The sequence below is a fragment of the Meleagris gallopavo genome, chromosome 6 (assembly GCF_905368555.1).
Source record: "Meleagris gallopavo chromosome 6, MGAL_WU_HG_1.1, whole genome shotgun sequence".
In the NCBI taxonomy this organism is placed as follows: Eukaryota; Metazoa; Chordata; class Aves; order Galliformes; family Phasianidae; genus Meleagris; species Meleagris gallopavo.
In genome coordinates this window covers 38,598,355-38,616,742 of record NC_139409.1, presented here as the reverse complement: position 1 = coordinate 38,616,742, position 18,388 = coordinate 38,598,355, and the positions used below count along the sequence as shown (strand labels likewise).

General features: G+C 41.5%; 1 protein-coding gene across 14 annotated transcripts in view; it reads right to left on the bottom strand.

The window, feature by feature from the left end:
* The window catches only part of RBMS3 (RNA binding motif single stranded interacting protein 3), a 700,434-nt gene that overhangs the window by 426,901 nt on the left and 255,145 nt on the right, over positions 1-18,388 (bottom strand). The window contains exon 1 of one of the 14 annotated variants that reach the window (XM_085226401.1): positions 17,869-18,345. The exons of 12 other annotated variants lie outside the window; for them this stretch is intronic. In XM_085226401.1, coding sequence (XP_085082527.1) covers positions 17,869-17,943 — 75 coding nt within the window. In that variant the 5' untranslated portion in view covers positions 17,944-18,345. Of the gene's footprint in view, positions 1-17,868; positions 18,346-18,388 lie in introns of those variants that run through there. One more of the 14 variants, XM_085226400.1, reaches the window with a different exon arrangement.

The window sequence follows — 18,388 nt, the reverse complement described above, 5'->3', positions numbered from 1 at the left end:
GAGCCTTCACACTGCCTTGTCCCTACCAGACCGCTGCTCAAGGTTTCACTCTACTTGAATGAAAAAGCTGAACAATAAACCAGCTTGACTTTTTCTGGTCAGAAATCCATCTCCCAGCAGAAACAGCTGCCCCCTAGCAAAGTCCACTTTTCTCTGTGATCTGCTGGGATTAGCTGCCCTTCATTTGGGAGATCTGCTTCCCCAGGAGAGGCATGGCGCGCCCACAGCACCATAAAACGTAGCTGAAAGGAAGTGCGTTGCTACAGCCAGCGACCAGCACTTCCTATCGGGTAATGCCTTTCATCCCCTGGCCTCCTTCACCTCTAGACTTGGCCTCCGTCTGTATTTACACCTTCCCAGAATAAAGTCCTTGCTTTACCCACCCACTTAGTAGCTGTCACTTAGCCAGTCGGACTGTGACTCATCCACTTCAAAACCCTGCTGAGTCACAGTTCTCAAAAAAGAAACTTGCTCAGGGAAGGTATGGAGACGCAGCAGGCCATCCAAGCCAGGGAGGAATTCATCCAAGTTGACCCAGTATCTCTACTAGCGAGAGACAAGAAAGATACACTTCATTTGTGAATCGCTATTGTTTTAAAACCTAATTAGCTCATGGTTATTTATAACTAAAATATACTTTAATGGCCTGATTTCCAAAAATATCACACACTCAGTAGCTCCCACCAATTCCAACAGGCACTGAATAGCAAAAGGCAAGATACAGCTACATAGCTGCCTTTTGAAACAAGAACGTACAGTCTGACTGCTTGAACTCATGGGTGAAAACTGACAGAAACACATGATAACACATTTAACGCCTTTGAAGACTATGTGAAGTTAAAACAGCAGCTGTAGAAAGAAGTAAAGACATTTCAGATGGAGCTGTCACTGCTCAGTTAACTGTGCTCCTTCACCTCCATATATTCTGTTCATAATGAAGTGTCTTCATAGGGGTAGGGATAGCAGGTGTTCCATGAAGTACAAAAGAAGAAATATGAAAATACTGTCTTCCCTTCTCAGCTACAAAGTTATTACACACTGAATAAGACACTTGAGGAGGTAGCAGGAGTTCTTTAACTGGAGGGTAGAGGCTTCCACAACTTCTTCAGCCACACCTCTCTCCATAAGGTAAGGGTTCCTTCTTTCCCATTATAACACAGACACTGGTTGGGAAACATCAGGTAGAGATACTGTAAATATACTTGATTTCACACCTGAGGAAAGGAGATTGGTTTGAAGTTTGAGAAGAGACTTCAAGAAGTCAGGCATCTCTTCTACCAAACTATTAGCAATCCATTGAGGGGGAAAAAAAAAAATTAAAAAACCCTCCTTATTGGAAGATTATGTTCTCTCCTCTCTTCTTTTCTGCAGAAACCTATTAGTATTTCTCCTTCTCCACAAATTGCCTGCTAAATGTACAGTCTAGTTCAAATCCTTGCCTTAATATTCAGTGGTTTACCTTAACCTCTCTCTGGCTACCACCAGCATATGTCACCAGAAGCATCCATGTTTACTGAAACTCATGGGAGGCACTCTAAATGCTGGCAATAGGAAAGATCTGCTCTAACATCTGGAGCTCCCTCTCTGGAGTGAGAGTTTAAAAAAGAACAACAACAAAGAAAGGACTGCAAGAACAATTATCTTCTGAAATAACCACAGGACTCAGTGCCACAATTAGAGTTTCTTCATAAATTTCTACTGTTCACACCCAAGAGAGAAACCCAGACATATAAATTAAGGATATACTCATCAAGGTATTTCTCTGATGGACTGGAAAGAAAGAGAAAAAAATGCTTATTTTTATTTCTCTTGGAAATTATTTGGGAAGAGCTAAGTATCTTGTTTAAACAGGCAGATTACATAGCTGGATAGATAGATTAGCCACACAAGATTAATACTGAAATGATTTAGAACTGAATATCCAAACCAGCTGGTAAATTCCCCCCATTGTAATCTTGCTAGTTTTTAAGAATTTATTCCTATCAACTGATTTAAACATCTACTTCAATCCTTCTATAAGATAAAATACTGCATCTATCAGTTCTCATGTGCTGATACAGAACTGCTATCCATCACCTGTAAAAATGTAAATATAATTTGAACACATTTCAAACAATCTAGATAACATTGAACAAAACAAAAAAAAACACACATCTGGAACATTAGATATATGATAACTTGTCCCTTATCTGCTTGATGCAATGTTTACAAAAACACATTTTAACAGTAATGTATTTGAACTTTAACAATGGTGTTTTTTGTTATCTCAGGAAAATCGTAAAAAAAAAAAAAAGAAAAAGAAAAAGTCTAATAATATCTCCTAAAACAGTAATTTAAATTTATATGTTACAATCATAATGACAAATTAAATAAAACTAGTACTTTATTAGAAAATTTGGGCCCAAAATATTTGTTTACCCTGTAAAGAAACATGCTACAGACTGCAGAGTTCTTGGGGGACTTTAAAGTTGCTATCAATCTTTATACAGAAAGCATTCAGATACTGTGGTGATGGGCAGCAGTATAAAACCCTAAGAGAGAGAGAGAAAAACAGATAAAATGCCCTCAGGAACAAGTTTCTTTCCAGGAAAACTTACTAAACCAAAGCTTAAATTGAAACAGTATTATTTTCCCATGTAGTGGCAGTTTTTCATCTCTTAACTCTCTATTGTTTGTAATACACTCAGAAAGTGAGATTTCTTTCCTAAAGGCCAAATTCTGGTAGTCTTTTCCTGCTAAATAACCCTTCCTTGTGAATGCAGTGTTGACATTTCAGGGGTTCCTCACAAGGTACTCTTCAGCAAAAGGGCTCCAAGATGGGGCCCAAGGAGAGAAAGCGCACCCTGCCACCGAGCAGCTTCCCAACACCAGCACTGTTTGCCCCAATATGCCCCGTCTGACACCACCAATGAAAAAAGAAATTAATACTATAAACAAATCAGGCACTGTTTTTTACTCTCAAAAAGTAAAAATGTCTACTTCTCACACTCCCACCATTAATGCTATGAGTAACCAACAGATACAGTGGAACACGGTGGCAACATAAAACAAACCCAGAATATCAAAATACAGGTGCAATTAAAAACAAAAAAAAAAAAAAAAAAAAACACAACCCAAAACTCAGCCCACAAATTCAAGGAGTAAGATCTACACAATTGAAAGGCACTGGTACACGCACAGACCAGATCTTTGTTCAGAAGACCTGATTCCCTTTGTTTCCCCTCAAGAAAATGTTCACGTTATTTGGAACCAGAGAAAGGTGTAGAGGTAAGAAGGAAAAGTCAGATCTGCCATGTTAGGAAAGTGGCTGGGTGAAGAGTTGCCAAAAATTACAGTGACACAAGGCATGAGGGGATGTTGTGGGGCCTTTGGGCTTCTGGGAAAAGTCCATTTGAATTTTCCAAAGTGCCTTCTCTGAAGTCTTCCATCCAGTGCCAGGCATCTCCTGCCTTTCTGGCTACGAAGGCACTTCGCACCCCAGCATCCACATCAGCTTTTCCACACTGAGGGGATAGACAGCATTACAGACATGACTGGAGGTCTAGAAATAACCTTGGAGAGCTAGAAATTGCAGCTCTTGTGTCCAAAAGAAATGACGAGGAGCTGGAATAGTGCTCAATGCCCTCTCTTCAATTTCCCAACAAAATGACGTGAAGATAAAGCTAGTTGGCATCAACCATTTGGCAACACTCTGCTCATTTCTTTCATTGCAGTCAACTGAGCAATCTAAGATACTGTGGGCATTGGGAGCCCTGGTGACACCGGCTGAATCTCACAAGCTTTTTAGAAGACAAATAAATAAAATGCAGAGTGTGCTGTCTTTTGAATCATTTGGTGTATCTAGGTTAGATGTTCAAGATTTTCCTCGCAGTCTTGAGAGATATCTCTAGAGAGATAAAAGTGGGTACACATACAAACACACATACTGAAAATTTAGATCCTTTTAAACTAATCTACCTCTAGGAGTACTGAATCCCTGCCGCTTAATAAAACTGTGAGACCAAAGAAGTGAGTATTCTTCACAATGCATGTTTCATAAACAAAAAAAACTCCACCTACTAGAGAAGTGTCTATCACCTTTTCTCTTATCTAAGCAAATGATCATCTTCTGGTAGATCTTGCATTCCAAACACTATATGATTTTTAAAAAGTGAAAAAGCTGGAAGTGAAGAAATGATGTCCATTCTTGTTATCTAATCTGAGCAGCAAAAGACAAATAATACAGATAATTAAATCACTAATGCTATGCTACCAACAGTAACCTGTAGGAAACAGAGGTATTAGCTTTTGAAATGTATCATATCAGTGCTGTTAAAAAAAAAAGTTGTTCTTCTGGTTTTCCAACCCCCTTTTTTTCCCCTAAGAAAAATACAGTAAAAGTGAAAGAAGATTTCCCTGTCAGCTTGTAACTGCTATTAAAAAAAGCCAGCTTTTAAACCCTAAGGAGCTCCTGGTCTTCAAAAGTGCAAAGTACATACGGTTCTAGTTGAAGTTAATAGGAGCTGCAGGTGACCAGCACTTCTGACTCTGAGGCCCCAAGCTACTGTACAGAGCATTGCCCCTTTGAAATTTCAGCCTAACATTTATCAGCAGCCAACTTGCTGAAGTGCAAAACACATGCATCCTTTTCCCCTGCACAGTATTTGCTTGTTAAAAGCACCGAGCAGTTGTGTGAGACATGGCTCCCTGCAATGCTGCAGCCCTGGTGAAACGGTAGGTGAAAACACCCACTCTGAGCCTGATCGAGTGTGAGCCCCCAGCCATTGCACATTAGGATATATTTCTAGAGCTCTCCCTGCTGGGAAGAGGCTTGCCGTCTCACTGACCTTGGCCACTTTGCTCTTTTGTCCAGCTCCATTTTGTTCCCCACGAAGCCAGCCAGCAGTAGTGGCTGGGGCTGTGTTTTTGAAATGCTGGCAGGACCTCCAGAGAACCGCACCGCCTTTCCCCCGCTGTGCTGCCAGCACCTGAAATCTGCCAGGCAGCAAAGCAGAACAGGCTGCCCACCAAACAACAGCAATAGAGGGATCAAAGCCCAAAGGAAGCCCAGGGAAGGAGCATAAAGGCACTTTTAAAGTAAACACGTGCAATCACAACTCTAACTAATAGGAAAAAATGAAAAAATAGAGCATGAACTGGGAGGGTTGAATGACTCATTCCCAGGGTGGTAGAGCAGCAAACGGTATGCAGGTAAAAACCAGATGCTAGTTACCATCTACCACCTGGCCCTGCTCTGCACCACAGCCCCATATCAGGCAATTCATTTCTCTCTGCTTCTGCTCCCACCCACCCTTTGTGAGCCCACCTTATTCACATTGCTCATCAACTCTTGCAGGCACGGACTAGCTCTTACCCTCTGTTTGTATGCAGCTCAGCACAGCAGAACTGCACAGTCAGAGGTAGCCTACAAAGAATAAAACAACATCAAAAACAATAAAAAAGGGAAGAGTAAGACCAGCTTCAGAAACACCAGTAGAATACTTATTCTTCAAAAAAAAAAAAAAAAGTGATGCTCAATCAGTGGAACAAGCACCACAACATACGCATAAGCTCTGGCTGAAAGAAAAGAAAGAGAACCAGAAGAGACCTTAAGAGGATGAGAAGAATAAACAGGAAAGGAAGGAAAAAAATGAAATAAAATGGTGAAGAGGCAGACTTTCTAATGCAAAAAAAAAAAAAAAAAAAAAAAAGGACAAATCACAGAAGAGCAGTATGACTGCTGACTTTCCTTCCAGTCATTTCATGCTTACGGTGTTCACACCTGATGCCTCGGCCTCTTTGGGTCTTCCCTTGCCATCTAAGCATCAGATTGCCTCTTTACCACTGAAGCAAGTTAAAAAGAAGGCCTAACTTACCTGACAATTTCTTCTGAGAGTAAATGAGAACAGGAAGGAGATGGAAGCAAATTAAAGTCACGTATGCCTACTCTAGAATAGCTGACTGGCACAGAAAGAAAGTCACCCACCAAAGATTGAGAAATAAAAAAACAACTAATAATTTATTCCCTTGCTGAAGAAAAGGAGAGATGAAGCATAAATACAGCCTATTTCACAGGCTGTTGTTGGAGCATGGCAGTCATATTTCATCCCTCAACACAGATTATAAAATCACAATCTACGTCTTTGTGGCCACTGGCAGAGTTCCTTGTTCTGCTTTAAAAACACCAATAATCCACCCTTGTTTATAGTGTTTTCACATAATTATTTAAAAACAAAGCCTTTGGGAAACAAGAAGTTATCAGCATCGGGAATATCATCCATTTCTCTTCCATCCACAACATACCTTAAAGTCAAACAAGACTTTTTTTTTTTTTTTTTTTTTTTTTAAAGAAAGCAACGACTTTCAACACCCCAGTGAGGGAAGCACATATGATAATGTCACAAGCCAAAATAGAAGAGGGAAAAAAAAAAAAAAAAAAAAAGGAAAAAAAAATGAGAACAGGAAACTTAAAATAAAACCTGACAAGTCCCACAAAGTTGGGCATGAGGATGAGGAAACCAAATCCAATAGACTATAATGACCACGTATACCATGCATCTACTAACTACTGTTTAACTAATACCTATCAGTAAATAACTTCTTTGCCATTCACTTAAAAGGGTACTGTAGATTGCAGTAATTGTCCTGAAAGACTCAAGCACAGATCAGTCCCTATATGATGTTGATTGTTTCACAACAATTGTTTCTCAATATCCTTCTCATCAATACCCAAGAAGAGGCTCAGCATAGAACAGAAAGGCTTGGGCTGTGAGCAGGCACAGTTTGAAAGTCTTCCTCTACTAGGTAGGAGGACATAGCAGTCCTTGGCATCCCTGCCCAGCTGCCCACTACTCTTTTAACGTCTTCTGGAAGAATCTTGGCCAAGCACAGCTTGAACCACTACAATTGCCCTGATCTGCCCTTGTGTCACTGGACATGTAGCACAAACTTCTCCTACACCTGCTCCTCCAGGCAGCTCATCCTTTGTGACTGCCTCAGCTCTCCTGCCAAGGAGGTCACAAGGGCTGAAGTGTGCTTATCCCCACCCAGGCCAGCCCAGCTGCTCCCCTCAGGTAAGTGTGTTTCAGAAGTACTCTACAATCCTGGATGCACCATCTGGGAATAATACTGGGTCTGATTTTGAGTGTTTTGAACACTCCATCTGTCAGAGTTGTGGGTACTCGGCACTTCTGGATAACCAGGGATTAACATGTCACTTCTGCAAATGTTTTCTCTCCGTTTTCCCAGCTTTGCCTCTGCTATTACACCACTCAAGCACGGTATTTGCTCATAAAGCAGCAACAATATTCATCTCCTCCAGAATCTGCCTGAAAAGCGGGGATGTGGATGGTACACAACTCTACCCTAAAACCTCACAGTAATCTGGTATAGATTTCTGGAGGCTGTGCCCCTTATTCAAATGCAGTAATTACATAAGCAAATAAGGTGTTCAGGGCACCTCTCAGAAAGGGTTGCAAAGATTAGTTAACGTTTATACAACTCTCTGAAAATTGAAGTGACTGCTACATATTGAGCGTGTCCATCACCAGGGAAGTATCTAAGCAAAAAAGCATAGAAAGCAAAGGAAACAAAACTTATTTCTTCTGTCCAGCGCAATTACTGCCAGACTTATGCATGCTAAAAACACCCAATAACCCATCCTACACACTAAATAAATGTTTATGCTATTAAGTTTAGACAATCTTATGCTGAAAGCTTTTCAAACTACAGGAAATTACACGTTGCGCAGGAACAACCCTATACAATTACAGTGATTTTGTAAAATGGCAGAGATATAAAGCAGAAGTGAACTGGCCAGTGAGGCTGCTAAATCACACAGACAACAAGTATGTCCTGGTGGGGCAGCTTCCTCTAGTTCTCCTAGGCATCTGCGGAGCTGGAAGCTACAGCAGCAGCCTCAAATTCAGATGAGACAGCGCCTCACATACCCATACTTGGCAAGGCAGCCACAGGTGAGTGGGACCAATAGGTACCTCCAGTGCTGCCACCCAGGGGTCCCCATGCATCATCCAGGCCTGTTTCTAGACCACCTTACGTCCCCATCTAGCACCCCATAGCAAGAGCACCAATGGAAAAGGCACTCTGACTGCAGTTGTTTGGATCAGCCCATTTTTTTTTTTTTTTTTTTTTTTTTTTAGAAGGGAAAAGCCTCATAGGGATACCAAGAGAGCTCACCAATCCTGTGAGGAGGATGCTCTCCCAAACTCACAATTGCTTTGCTAAAGGCCACAGTACTACATCTGCATTATGCTTGTTTTCAGGAAGGATTGCTTAACAGTACTTTAACGCAGTAAACATCACCTTCATAGAGCCTAGGTGAAGCTTTCAGCTTATCAAGCCATCCTGAATGCTCTGTCAAACATCTGAAAAACTGCAGTGCTTCTGACTTTCCTCTGATGTCTTTCAGGTGTAGAACGGCATTAAAGGTAAGTTCTCATGAACGCAAAAAATCAGGCAGAGACTTGTGCAAGAGCTACCAGTCCTGTTCTTTACCTTACCGCACTGCCTACTGCTCATCTCATCGCCAGTCTCCTTTTTTTCGCCGAACAATTTCAGAATTGTTATTTGCACAAAGAACAAGTATATATTATACAGTTCAATTACAAGTGGTAGGCTATTGGTTTGCGTCTATCAGCTAAGCAGAACATTGACAGCTGTGTAGACACATCTCAGCTGATACTAAAAGCAGTCTTGTCGGCAGTTTTGATCTTAAAGTAAATACACTGAAAAACTTAGCTCTAATTAGGCTTAAAGGCAGATACAATTTTCTGGAACGAACACAAAATGAATGCTGCCGATAACGCCGTCTTTGCAAAATATCTTGTTTGGTTTGCCTTCAATAGATACCACTTGTGAGTCAGAATATTTTATCTTGAAAATGATATGTTCCTGCTGTTTATGTGTTGACAAAAAAAACCGCATTTTGTATTTTAAGTGGTGTGTTATGCTTCATTAATAGGAAATCATCCTCCTGAATCACAGACATATTAGCTGAGCTCCAAGTGACCTAATTCATATTTAATATTTCAGAGTTGGTTAAAAGCTGAAACAAGAGATCACTAACACAGCTCTGACACCCCCGCCATGAATCAAAAGATGTAGGGAAAAGGTCATGTGCTTACTAACTGGCACCCAACCAAATTCATCACTCTAAAATGAGAGAAGACCGCATTTCTCATTATGCTTCTCCTTTTGTAAGAGCATCCATCAACTTGCACGATATCAACAAGCTGAATTTATTTATACGCGTGTCCCCTAATAAAAGGTCAGAGATGCAAGAAAGAAGAAATAAGCACTGCAGCCCTTGTCTAAGCAAGAAGCCGTTCCTTCCCTTTAAAGCAAAAGCCTTTGAAGACCAAAAGAAGAAACAATTCCCAACCACATAAAGAAACTAACAAATCCCTTATATGGCTAAGAATTGCAATGCCCTCCTCCCCCCCCTCAGTTGGAAAAATTATAACAAGAGGGGAAAATAGAGCAAACTTTAAAAAGGCAGCTCTCTGAGCACCAGGGAATTCACGCAAGCACATCGTTCCAGCTTTAAGAACTGCTAGATACTTTCTTCTTGAAAGAGAAGGAGGACATTACACCAGGTGAGTTCCTGAAATCCGGATTTTAACTCTCCTGCTGTAACTATGGAGACCCAGTCTTCAGACCTTTTTGTGATGTAGTGGTACACCCAGCTCCCTTATCTCTTCCTCTTGCAAAATGCCTCCAGCTGAAGTCCTCTCTGTTCCCTCTCTTGTGAGTCACCATCACACCACCACAAGGTTTTGCCAGCTGTGTCGCTATGTCCATATCAGTCTCATTGCCTCAGCACCTGTATCCTCAGTTCGCCTCTCAGCCTCCAGCAGACCTGAAGCAAAGGTTACCAGCTTCTCAGCCAAGAAGTCAACCCAACAACAGTGTGTTTTGTTTTGGATAACCAGAGCACTTCTTGCAAAGAGGTTAAATGGGCACTGTGTCAGCCTCTCCTGCGCCCTGCAGTGAAACAGAGCATTTAAACGCATCTTTAGGATTTAATCTATTAATGCCAACTCACGAAATAAGAACAAATTGCAGCATGATTTAAGCTGGGGGTACAAATCTGCTCAATTACTTTCCTTCTTGGATAACTTTGAATTACACAGAACTGACATCACTTCCACTTCACGACAGCTTATAAATTGACACCAACCACATGGCACTATCCATAAAAACATGTGTCAAAGAGACACCAACAAGGAACAAAACATCAGAGAGCTTTACATCGTAAACATGCAATCATGTGTGTCTTCTGGCTCCTACTACGATCTCTTTAGACTGCATGGTTTATTTCATTCATTTGCATCTGAATGAAGTCAATACAATCAGCCCTTATAGAAAATCTGTCCAAACAATTTAATCTGCATAAATTACTAGAAATATATATATTTAAAAAAAAAAAAAAAAGATAAATGGCTACGTTTAATAAGTGGAAAGGAAATTTATTCCCACCGCTGTCACAAGCAAACAAGCACAGAAACAAACAAGGAAGACGAGAAAGAAAGAAATTTATTTGCATCCAGAAGTATGAGAAAAATAATCTCTCTTACTTGACAATGTCAGGCCTGAAAAGTCTCTCAGCTAATAAAAACCTCTAGAAGAAGAGATTAGCCTTAACTGTAAAGCAGCAATCAAAAAGACAGTATGGTAAAGGAATTCAGCCGGACCTTGCAACGTGGGACTACAGATACAGCAAGTAACCTTTGCTTCACTTCTCCATTTAGAAACTCTGCATTGTCAGGAAAGACCTACAGAGAAAAAAAAACTGATTTGTTTCAAATTTCCAACAAGCCTCACAGTATTTTTTATCTTAAGAGCCATACAAATAGAAGCAAAACAAGTCCTCTGTTCTATCATTTACTTTTTGTGGAGCAACCATGTTACTCTCGTGCAGAACTTGCTGATGTTCATTATAAGCACCAGGCTCCATGTCAGACATCTCATATGACTCAATTAGACTTCCACTATGTATAAATCGTATCTCAATGTGGCAGAGAGAAAGAAAGAGAAAGAAAGAGAGAGAGAGAGAGAGAGAGAGAGAGAGAGAGACAGAGAGAAATAAAGACAGAATGAGCAGAAAACCACAAAAAAAACAGCTGCTGTAAAAATATAAATTAGGATAAACATAGAATAAACAGTATTAAGTTAAAAAAAATATAGCCACTGAAGGCCCCACTGTTAGAACATCAGATATGTCCTGACTCATTTGTACAACATAGCATCATTTTGACAGTTCTTGTTTCTTTTCTAATCTGTATTAAAAAAAATAATAATAACAACAACAATAACATAATTCTGTATGTTCAGCTGTCCTGGTTTTCACCCTGGAGAACAGAATGTGCTTTGTGGAACCGATTCCGCATTACTGAGGACAACTTTGAAGTTCTTTGATTTTTCAAGGGAAGCAGAACAGACCTCTATGACTATAATGTCTATTCAGAAATATCACTGTTAATCAACTACATGAAATATTGGTAACATTCCACATATTGGAAGTATTCTGCACGAGCACGCACAGCTCTCAGGATGATGCACTGCACAGCGAGAGCAGCTCTCCCTGTAAAAAAGTTTACTCCTAAACTCCCTTCCAACACTCAACATTGCCCATAGGAGTGGGAAAGCTATTGCAAAACAGCATTACGCAAAGACTCGCAACATACGCACTGACAGTATCTGAGCAAATCACTGCTCTCAGCCTCCCTTCTTTGCCCATCTGCAGTCTTTGGTATGGAACAACTATATCATAAAAGCTCTTATTCACACATGCTTTTGATATTACACTATTTAATCACATACAGCTGTAGCTGATGAGACTGTTACAAAACACAATTTTAATGCAGCACTGGAAACAAGTACTGGAGACACATCAACCATTTTTCCCTCTACATAAAATTCTAACATTAAAAGACTTTTCTTCAAGAAAAACAAAACAAAGAACAGCCAAGTCATTCTTTAAAATCTGCCTCCCTTCCTGGACACTCCAGAATGGACTTGTTTGCAAGTGAACTTGAAGTCTCTGTCTGGAGTATAGATAGTGACAAACCTACTACCCCACATCAGAAAAAATAATAATAATAACAATTAAAAAGCCCTGCTTTGAAATTGCATGCAGAGAAAATGCTATCCAGGCTTATAGTAAGACCTGAAATGAACTCAGGCATCCCACTTGGAACATGTCTTTTCATATCTACTTCTTAATTCACGGAAATATAGGAGCTAGCAGCTCGACCATTTTTACAATGATATTTGAATTCAAGTACAAACATACCATCATGCTAACTCTGAAAGCCCACAGGCGTTAAAAAATCAAGTCAGTAATTCAGAAGGGTGCCTTGTATTGACTATTCTACATTACAGCAAGCTCTAGGTGTTAATAGATACAGTAGCACGTATGTAGCCTAATTTGGCAAATGCTTTTAACTTAAATCTTTCCCTATGGAAGCAATGCATATTCTTGCAAGATAAACTTGCGTGGCACACAGGAATACGAGTGCTCAAAAAACTAAAAGTTTGGACATTCTTTTCCCACCTTTTGTGTTTCAACAAATTTACATTGAGAAACCACATGAAAGGGAGACCAACAAAGAGATACAATGTTATCTCAATGTATATCATCACGAACTTACAGCAACATTTTTATTCACGCGTGACAAACAGTAACAAGAAATGAAAAAGTTCATGTACTTCTGTGTTTTCAGGAGATCACCACTTCGACATTCCTTATTGTTTAAAGCAACTGGCAAACACTAGGATTGGGTATTAATGCTTCTGCCAAAATTACACCTAGCCTTACACATTTTTAAACAGCACTTCAACAAGCCCACGAGCCCTTAAGGCAGCTCTTGGAGACACTGAAAACACACCACACCACACTGAATCCAATGAGGGCTCAGTGCAAATCAACTTCATTCCTCGAAATGCACTCCTCTATTTGCAAGTGTTTGCCTCCACTCTGGCACTATCACATGGGCTCCAGCTAGACTTTTGAGCTCTGGCGGCAATCCAAGCTGCAGATGGTTGGAAATGCAGCCTGAAATCAGTGTGTGGTTGATGAATTACTCCTTACACCTGACCCCTGCTTCACACCAGGCCCTGAGCACCACCAGCCCGAGGAGGCCTGTCAGGCAGCACCGGAGCTGGAACGCTCTCTTCAAGGCCTTCTGCGGGACCAGATGGCTGAGAGCTGGGAACGCCGTAAACTCCCTAAGCAGAAACACGAGCGACAAAAAAGCACGGGATTGGTAGGTATGAGGTGAAGAGAGGAGAGAGCTCCGTGCCGATTCCAAAAATACGCTTTCTAAAAGCAGCCGGTGGAGCGAGCAGGGAGGCGGCCCAGTGGCGTGCAGCTGAATGAGGTCCCTGCTCCCTGTGTGCCAAAGAACGCCCTAAAAAAAAAAAAAAAAAAAAAAGGAAAAGAGGAAGCGAAACAAAACAGAGGACTCCATCCAAACGCACACACCCAAACATGCATTCACAAAGCAACTTTCTGGATTTGAAGCATAGCTGGGTACACCTGTTTGCATTCCCCAGCTGGTTGCTCTTCAGGTGGGGCAGATCCCTGCCGTGCCATGGCCATGTTCATTCAGCCCCTCCTGCCTGCAGGCCGGGCAGCACTCTTCTCACACCCGCAAAGAAAGGATTACATTCAAGTAGGCGTTGGGAAACTGCGCGTGTGAACACAGACAGAAGCCACGTGTGCATCGGGCGTACTGGGATTAACATACGCTGTGGGGACAGCTGATGCTTTCTCCCTGCTGGGGGTATTTCAACCTCCTCACCGGGCAACAAAGTCAACACCATGAGAGTTAAACTCCCAACCCAAACCATGACTAATAGATAGGAAATATCTGGAGAATGCATGAAAGCAAACTGCACAGAAATAGCTGCTAAACAGGCAGCTCCAAAAGCAGGTACAGCGACTGTAAAACAAGCAATTCCTGTCTGCAGGTAACTGTGACATTCTCTCCTGTCTACCTTAATGATTCAGGGTTTTTCTGTAGGCTGCTGAGTGAGCTTCCTCAGCACTAGGTCTAATCATAAGCTGCAAAGGACAAAGATAAAACATTACATCTACTAAATTGAAGAGGCTCTTTCAAATACATTCAGATAATTTAGGGTTGCTTGTTTTTTGTTTTTTGTTTTTTTTTTTGCTTTGTTTTGTTGTTGTTGTTTTTGTTTGTTTGTTTTGTTTCCCCTTTTCACACCATAACATGAAAGTTAACGTTGCTCAATTTTGATTTTTCATTGTGCAAAAGGGCAAAGAGAAAAGAATTTGCTTTGGCAAGCAAGAAACTAAAGAAATACATTTGGACCTCAATGGAAGATTTGGTCTTGTTATCATTTTATAGGTGACCATTTACAACGTACTGCTGTAAGCCAGTTTCTTGAGAATTTACGCCATCAGTGAGGATGCAGCTAAAGAAATTGTATTTAACAACCCAAAATTTAATGCAAAGCTGCTATAGGTTCTCATCAAATATTTCCTCCTTGCAATATTCTTTGCAGCGAGACTATATGACTATCTTTAACTTACAAAAGTAACAAATAAAAAACAAAAAAGTTTCTTTTGAAGTAAACTACGAGCAAGAGACCCCACTCTTAGGATCTGCCTGGAGAAGTTCAAACATCGTACTTCCAAACTGCAGTTGTCAGACAGCGTCATGACAAAATGAGAAAAATAAGGTTCTGTATTCCTTCTAACTCAGTGCTTGTTCTTAGGAGACATATTGAATTCCTTGCAATTGTCTCACAAACTGGCCTCCTCTGACACCCCCCCCCCCCCTTTTTTTTTTTTTTCTCCTCCATTTTGGATGATGTGGAGTTTGTCTAAACCTGCAATTGAAGTCATAGCTTCAGTGGTGGCATCTGCTAATTAAGAAGCACAAGTAAACTGGATAATAAGAGTACGTGCTTCATGTTGCAGAAAAGGCCGTGAAACACTTTAAAAACTTAAATCAATCAAACAAACATATGGAATCCATTTCTTCCTATTTATAATCCCATTACCCGTATAGCTATTCATTTACACCATTTCAGCATTACAATGTGCTAGCTAGGTTGGAAGATACAAACACAGATTGTAGACTCAGATCTTAGGCAGCTCTGTGCTTCCCCAAGAGAAGGATGTGGTGCACAGTAATGCAGCACTTCTCAGAGAGTAACTGAGACAACTTCACAAAACAGGCACAGCACAATTCGGCGCTTCACCCAGACACACCAGGGAGCAGAGATTTCAGAACTTCAACATGCTGCCACTCAGTGTTTCAGAAACCGTACAGAAATGGCACAAGAAATCCTAGAATCTCATCCTTAATTACAAATTGATGCATTCCCCTCCAAGCACACATGACTGTGAACACGAAGACATTCTTTCCTAAGAGATGAATCCTACAATGTTTGATACAAAGGAGAGTTTTGAAAAAATAAATAGTTGAAGTTCACAGTACAATTGGAGTCATGGAGGGGTTTATTAATATGAGTTGTTCAAACAGGCATAATAAAAGATACAGCTCTCCACCACAATGTTATTTGATTACTCGAATATTAACTTTAGACATACAATGGATCTAACTGCTTTAAAATGTCCCAGAAGCTGATGGCTAGCTTTAAGGTAACAAAATCCAGATGCTGCCTGTCTGCGCTGCTCCAAACTCTCAGGGTCTAGAGAGGAGGAAAAACTCCTACGCATGTCTCCATATATGAATGTGCCTATGTGTTTATTATTTAGGTTTTACGCATGCACTTAACATGGATCAAGGAAACTAGCATCTTAGAAAACATAGCACTGATTTGCAATGTTACCTGTCCTTGCACAAGTGTGTGATGTGTGCAGAGACAGACACACGTGACCTTTCATCAGGTTGATAATTTTATATACCTGCTATAAAAGTGCATTCAATTTAGCTTTTCCTTACCATGGCTTGTTTTTAACCTAATGTTTAAAAAGAAAAAAAAGAAAAAGAAAAAAAAGAAAAAATAAGTTGCTATTTTAAGCTCAAATGTGAGGTTTATTTCCTTAAAAAGCTTATTTTATGAAGTTAAAAATAGAAAGAGCAAAAAGAAGAGGAAAAAAGGACTGACAAAATGTAAGCTACATGAGTAAAAGGCATGGAATGTCCAATATTTCTCCTCCAATACTCGAGGCTATTGTTCTTTCAAAAAAAAAAAAAAAAAAAAACACCATCAATTGTTTCATGTCCTTGGCTTGCCACGTTTTGAGGAATAGCATCAGGCTGCGTCCCCCAATCCCCCAAACAGTTAAAGCTATGGGCAATATGACAGGCAAGCTAGTGAGGGGCTGCTGCTGCAACAGCAACAATACACACTAAATGGCCACAAAGGTAAAACACAATTTGGATCGACCTTGAAAGAAAAAGAAGGAGGGGAAGAAAAAAGAAAAAAAAAAAAAAGGCAATAAAAATCACTCCATCATAAAATTAAGAAGAGGTTAAGTTTCATATAAAAATCTGCACAACACAATGAAAGAAAGAGCAAACAAATGAGAGGTAACGCTGTGACAAATTACAGGCTGTAATCATTTTGAGTGGCTCTGGTGTCATCACGACTCAGACCAGCCCGATTCCCAGTTTTGACAATTAGTTAATTTATATCATGCAGCAGTCTGGCCATAAATGTTAACGGGAGAGTAATTTCATTAACGGGGCAATATAACTTCGCCATCAGAGCTGCGAGCAGACCAACGCACTTCAGAGTCTGCACAGTCAGCCCCCCCCGGCACCTCACACACGCAAGCACACGTCAAAGGTCCCATGTGTTAAATCTACCACGTGTGTAAGCAGGGGCAGAGACATGTCTGTGTGCCCTGGCTATTATTTTTCCCCCAAAAAAGGGTGCTGCTTTAGTGACTTAAACTGTGGCTATGCTCGCAAGCAGTCTTTTTTTTTTTTTTTTTTTTTTTTTACTATAATTTTTTTATTTTTATCCTAACGTTGTTTGCAAACTTTAGCTTTAGGGATCTCTTCTATTACCGTCACTCAGTCACTCAGGAAATCTTTTCAGCAAGCAGACTGCTCCACAATGACATTATGACATTAGGGAAATGAGGCTTTCATTAACCAGCTCATGGCCAGGTAACAGCAACCTTGCTCAGCCCCTTTCGAGGACACAGGCCTGTTCTCTGGTCCATTGGCATTTTTAAAATTGGGAAGAAAGACAGAAAAGAAAGAGCCCGCGAGTGGATACACGCTCTGAAAGTAGCTGCCCTCTATTTCCAGACCTTTTTAGCGCAGCAGAGTGCGGCCATCTCACCCTCGCCAAGCAGTGAGATACTAAAAGCAGCGCAACCCACTGCCACCAACTCCACAGATCTGCAGGCGGCAGCTCCTCATCCTCCCCAGCCCTTACAGCATCTCTCACACAGCTGATTAAAAGTTTGAGCTCCACAGACAGCTCTTCTAACAGCAAAATACCTCTGAGCGCCAAATGGACTGGACAGATCACTGGAAGAGCCCCCGCAAAAGCCCTCCATGCCTGATGGGGTCCAGAGCAACCCTCACCCTATGCCACAATCAGCACGCTACCTGCCCAGCATCGTGATAGCTTTCAGACCAAACAATAAAAGGAATTGGCCGACGCCAGCAGCCCTTGGAAAAAAAAAGAAGAAAGAAAAAAAAAAAAAAAAAAAAGAAGAAGAAAAAAAAAAAAAAAAAAAAAAGAAAAGAAAAAAAAAGAAGAAAAAAAAAAAAAGAAATCAATAAAGCCGGGCACGGGCAGCGACCTTCCTGCCGCCCTCAGCCTCTGCCTCTGCCTCCCAGCCCGGGAAGCGAGGTGCAGGCAATGGGGTGAGTCCACTGCCCCTGCCCCCCGCAGCGCCCACCGCCCTACCTTAGTTTGGAGATAGTGGGGGTAGTAGTAGGTGTACTGGGGGTACATTGGCTGCTGGTCCAAGCGTTTGCCCATGTAGCTGGAGTCCTTCTGGCTGGCGCAGGGAACTCGGCGGCAGGGTGTAGTGCCCCAGGGCCTTTCTTCCTCTCACGCCGCTATTCCTGACAGCGCGGACTAAAGCGGAGCTGGCTGCCGAGACTTCCTCGCCGTCTGCCGCCCGCTACTTCCAGCGCAGCCCAAATCGCACAGGCGCGGACATCGATGTGCGTGCGGCTGTGGGGGGTGGGGGTGGCAGCCCCTGTCCGCTGCCCGCTGCGTGACTCCGCTCTGCTGTGCCCGACCGGGAGCGTCCTGCGAGCGGAGACAGTGCAACTCCACACCGCCGCCCGCTCAGCTCGTTCGCTTTCCTCGTCCTCTCCCCGCTCTCGAGCCCTCCCCTCTTCTCGCTCCCCACCCACCCCCCTTAAAAAAAAAAAAAAAAAAAAAAAAAGGAAAAAAAGAAAGGAAAAAAAAAAACGAA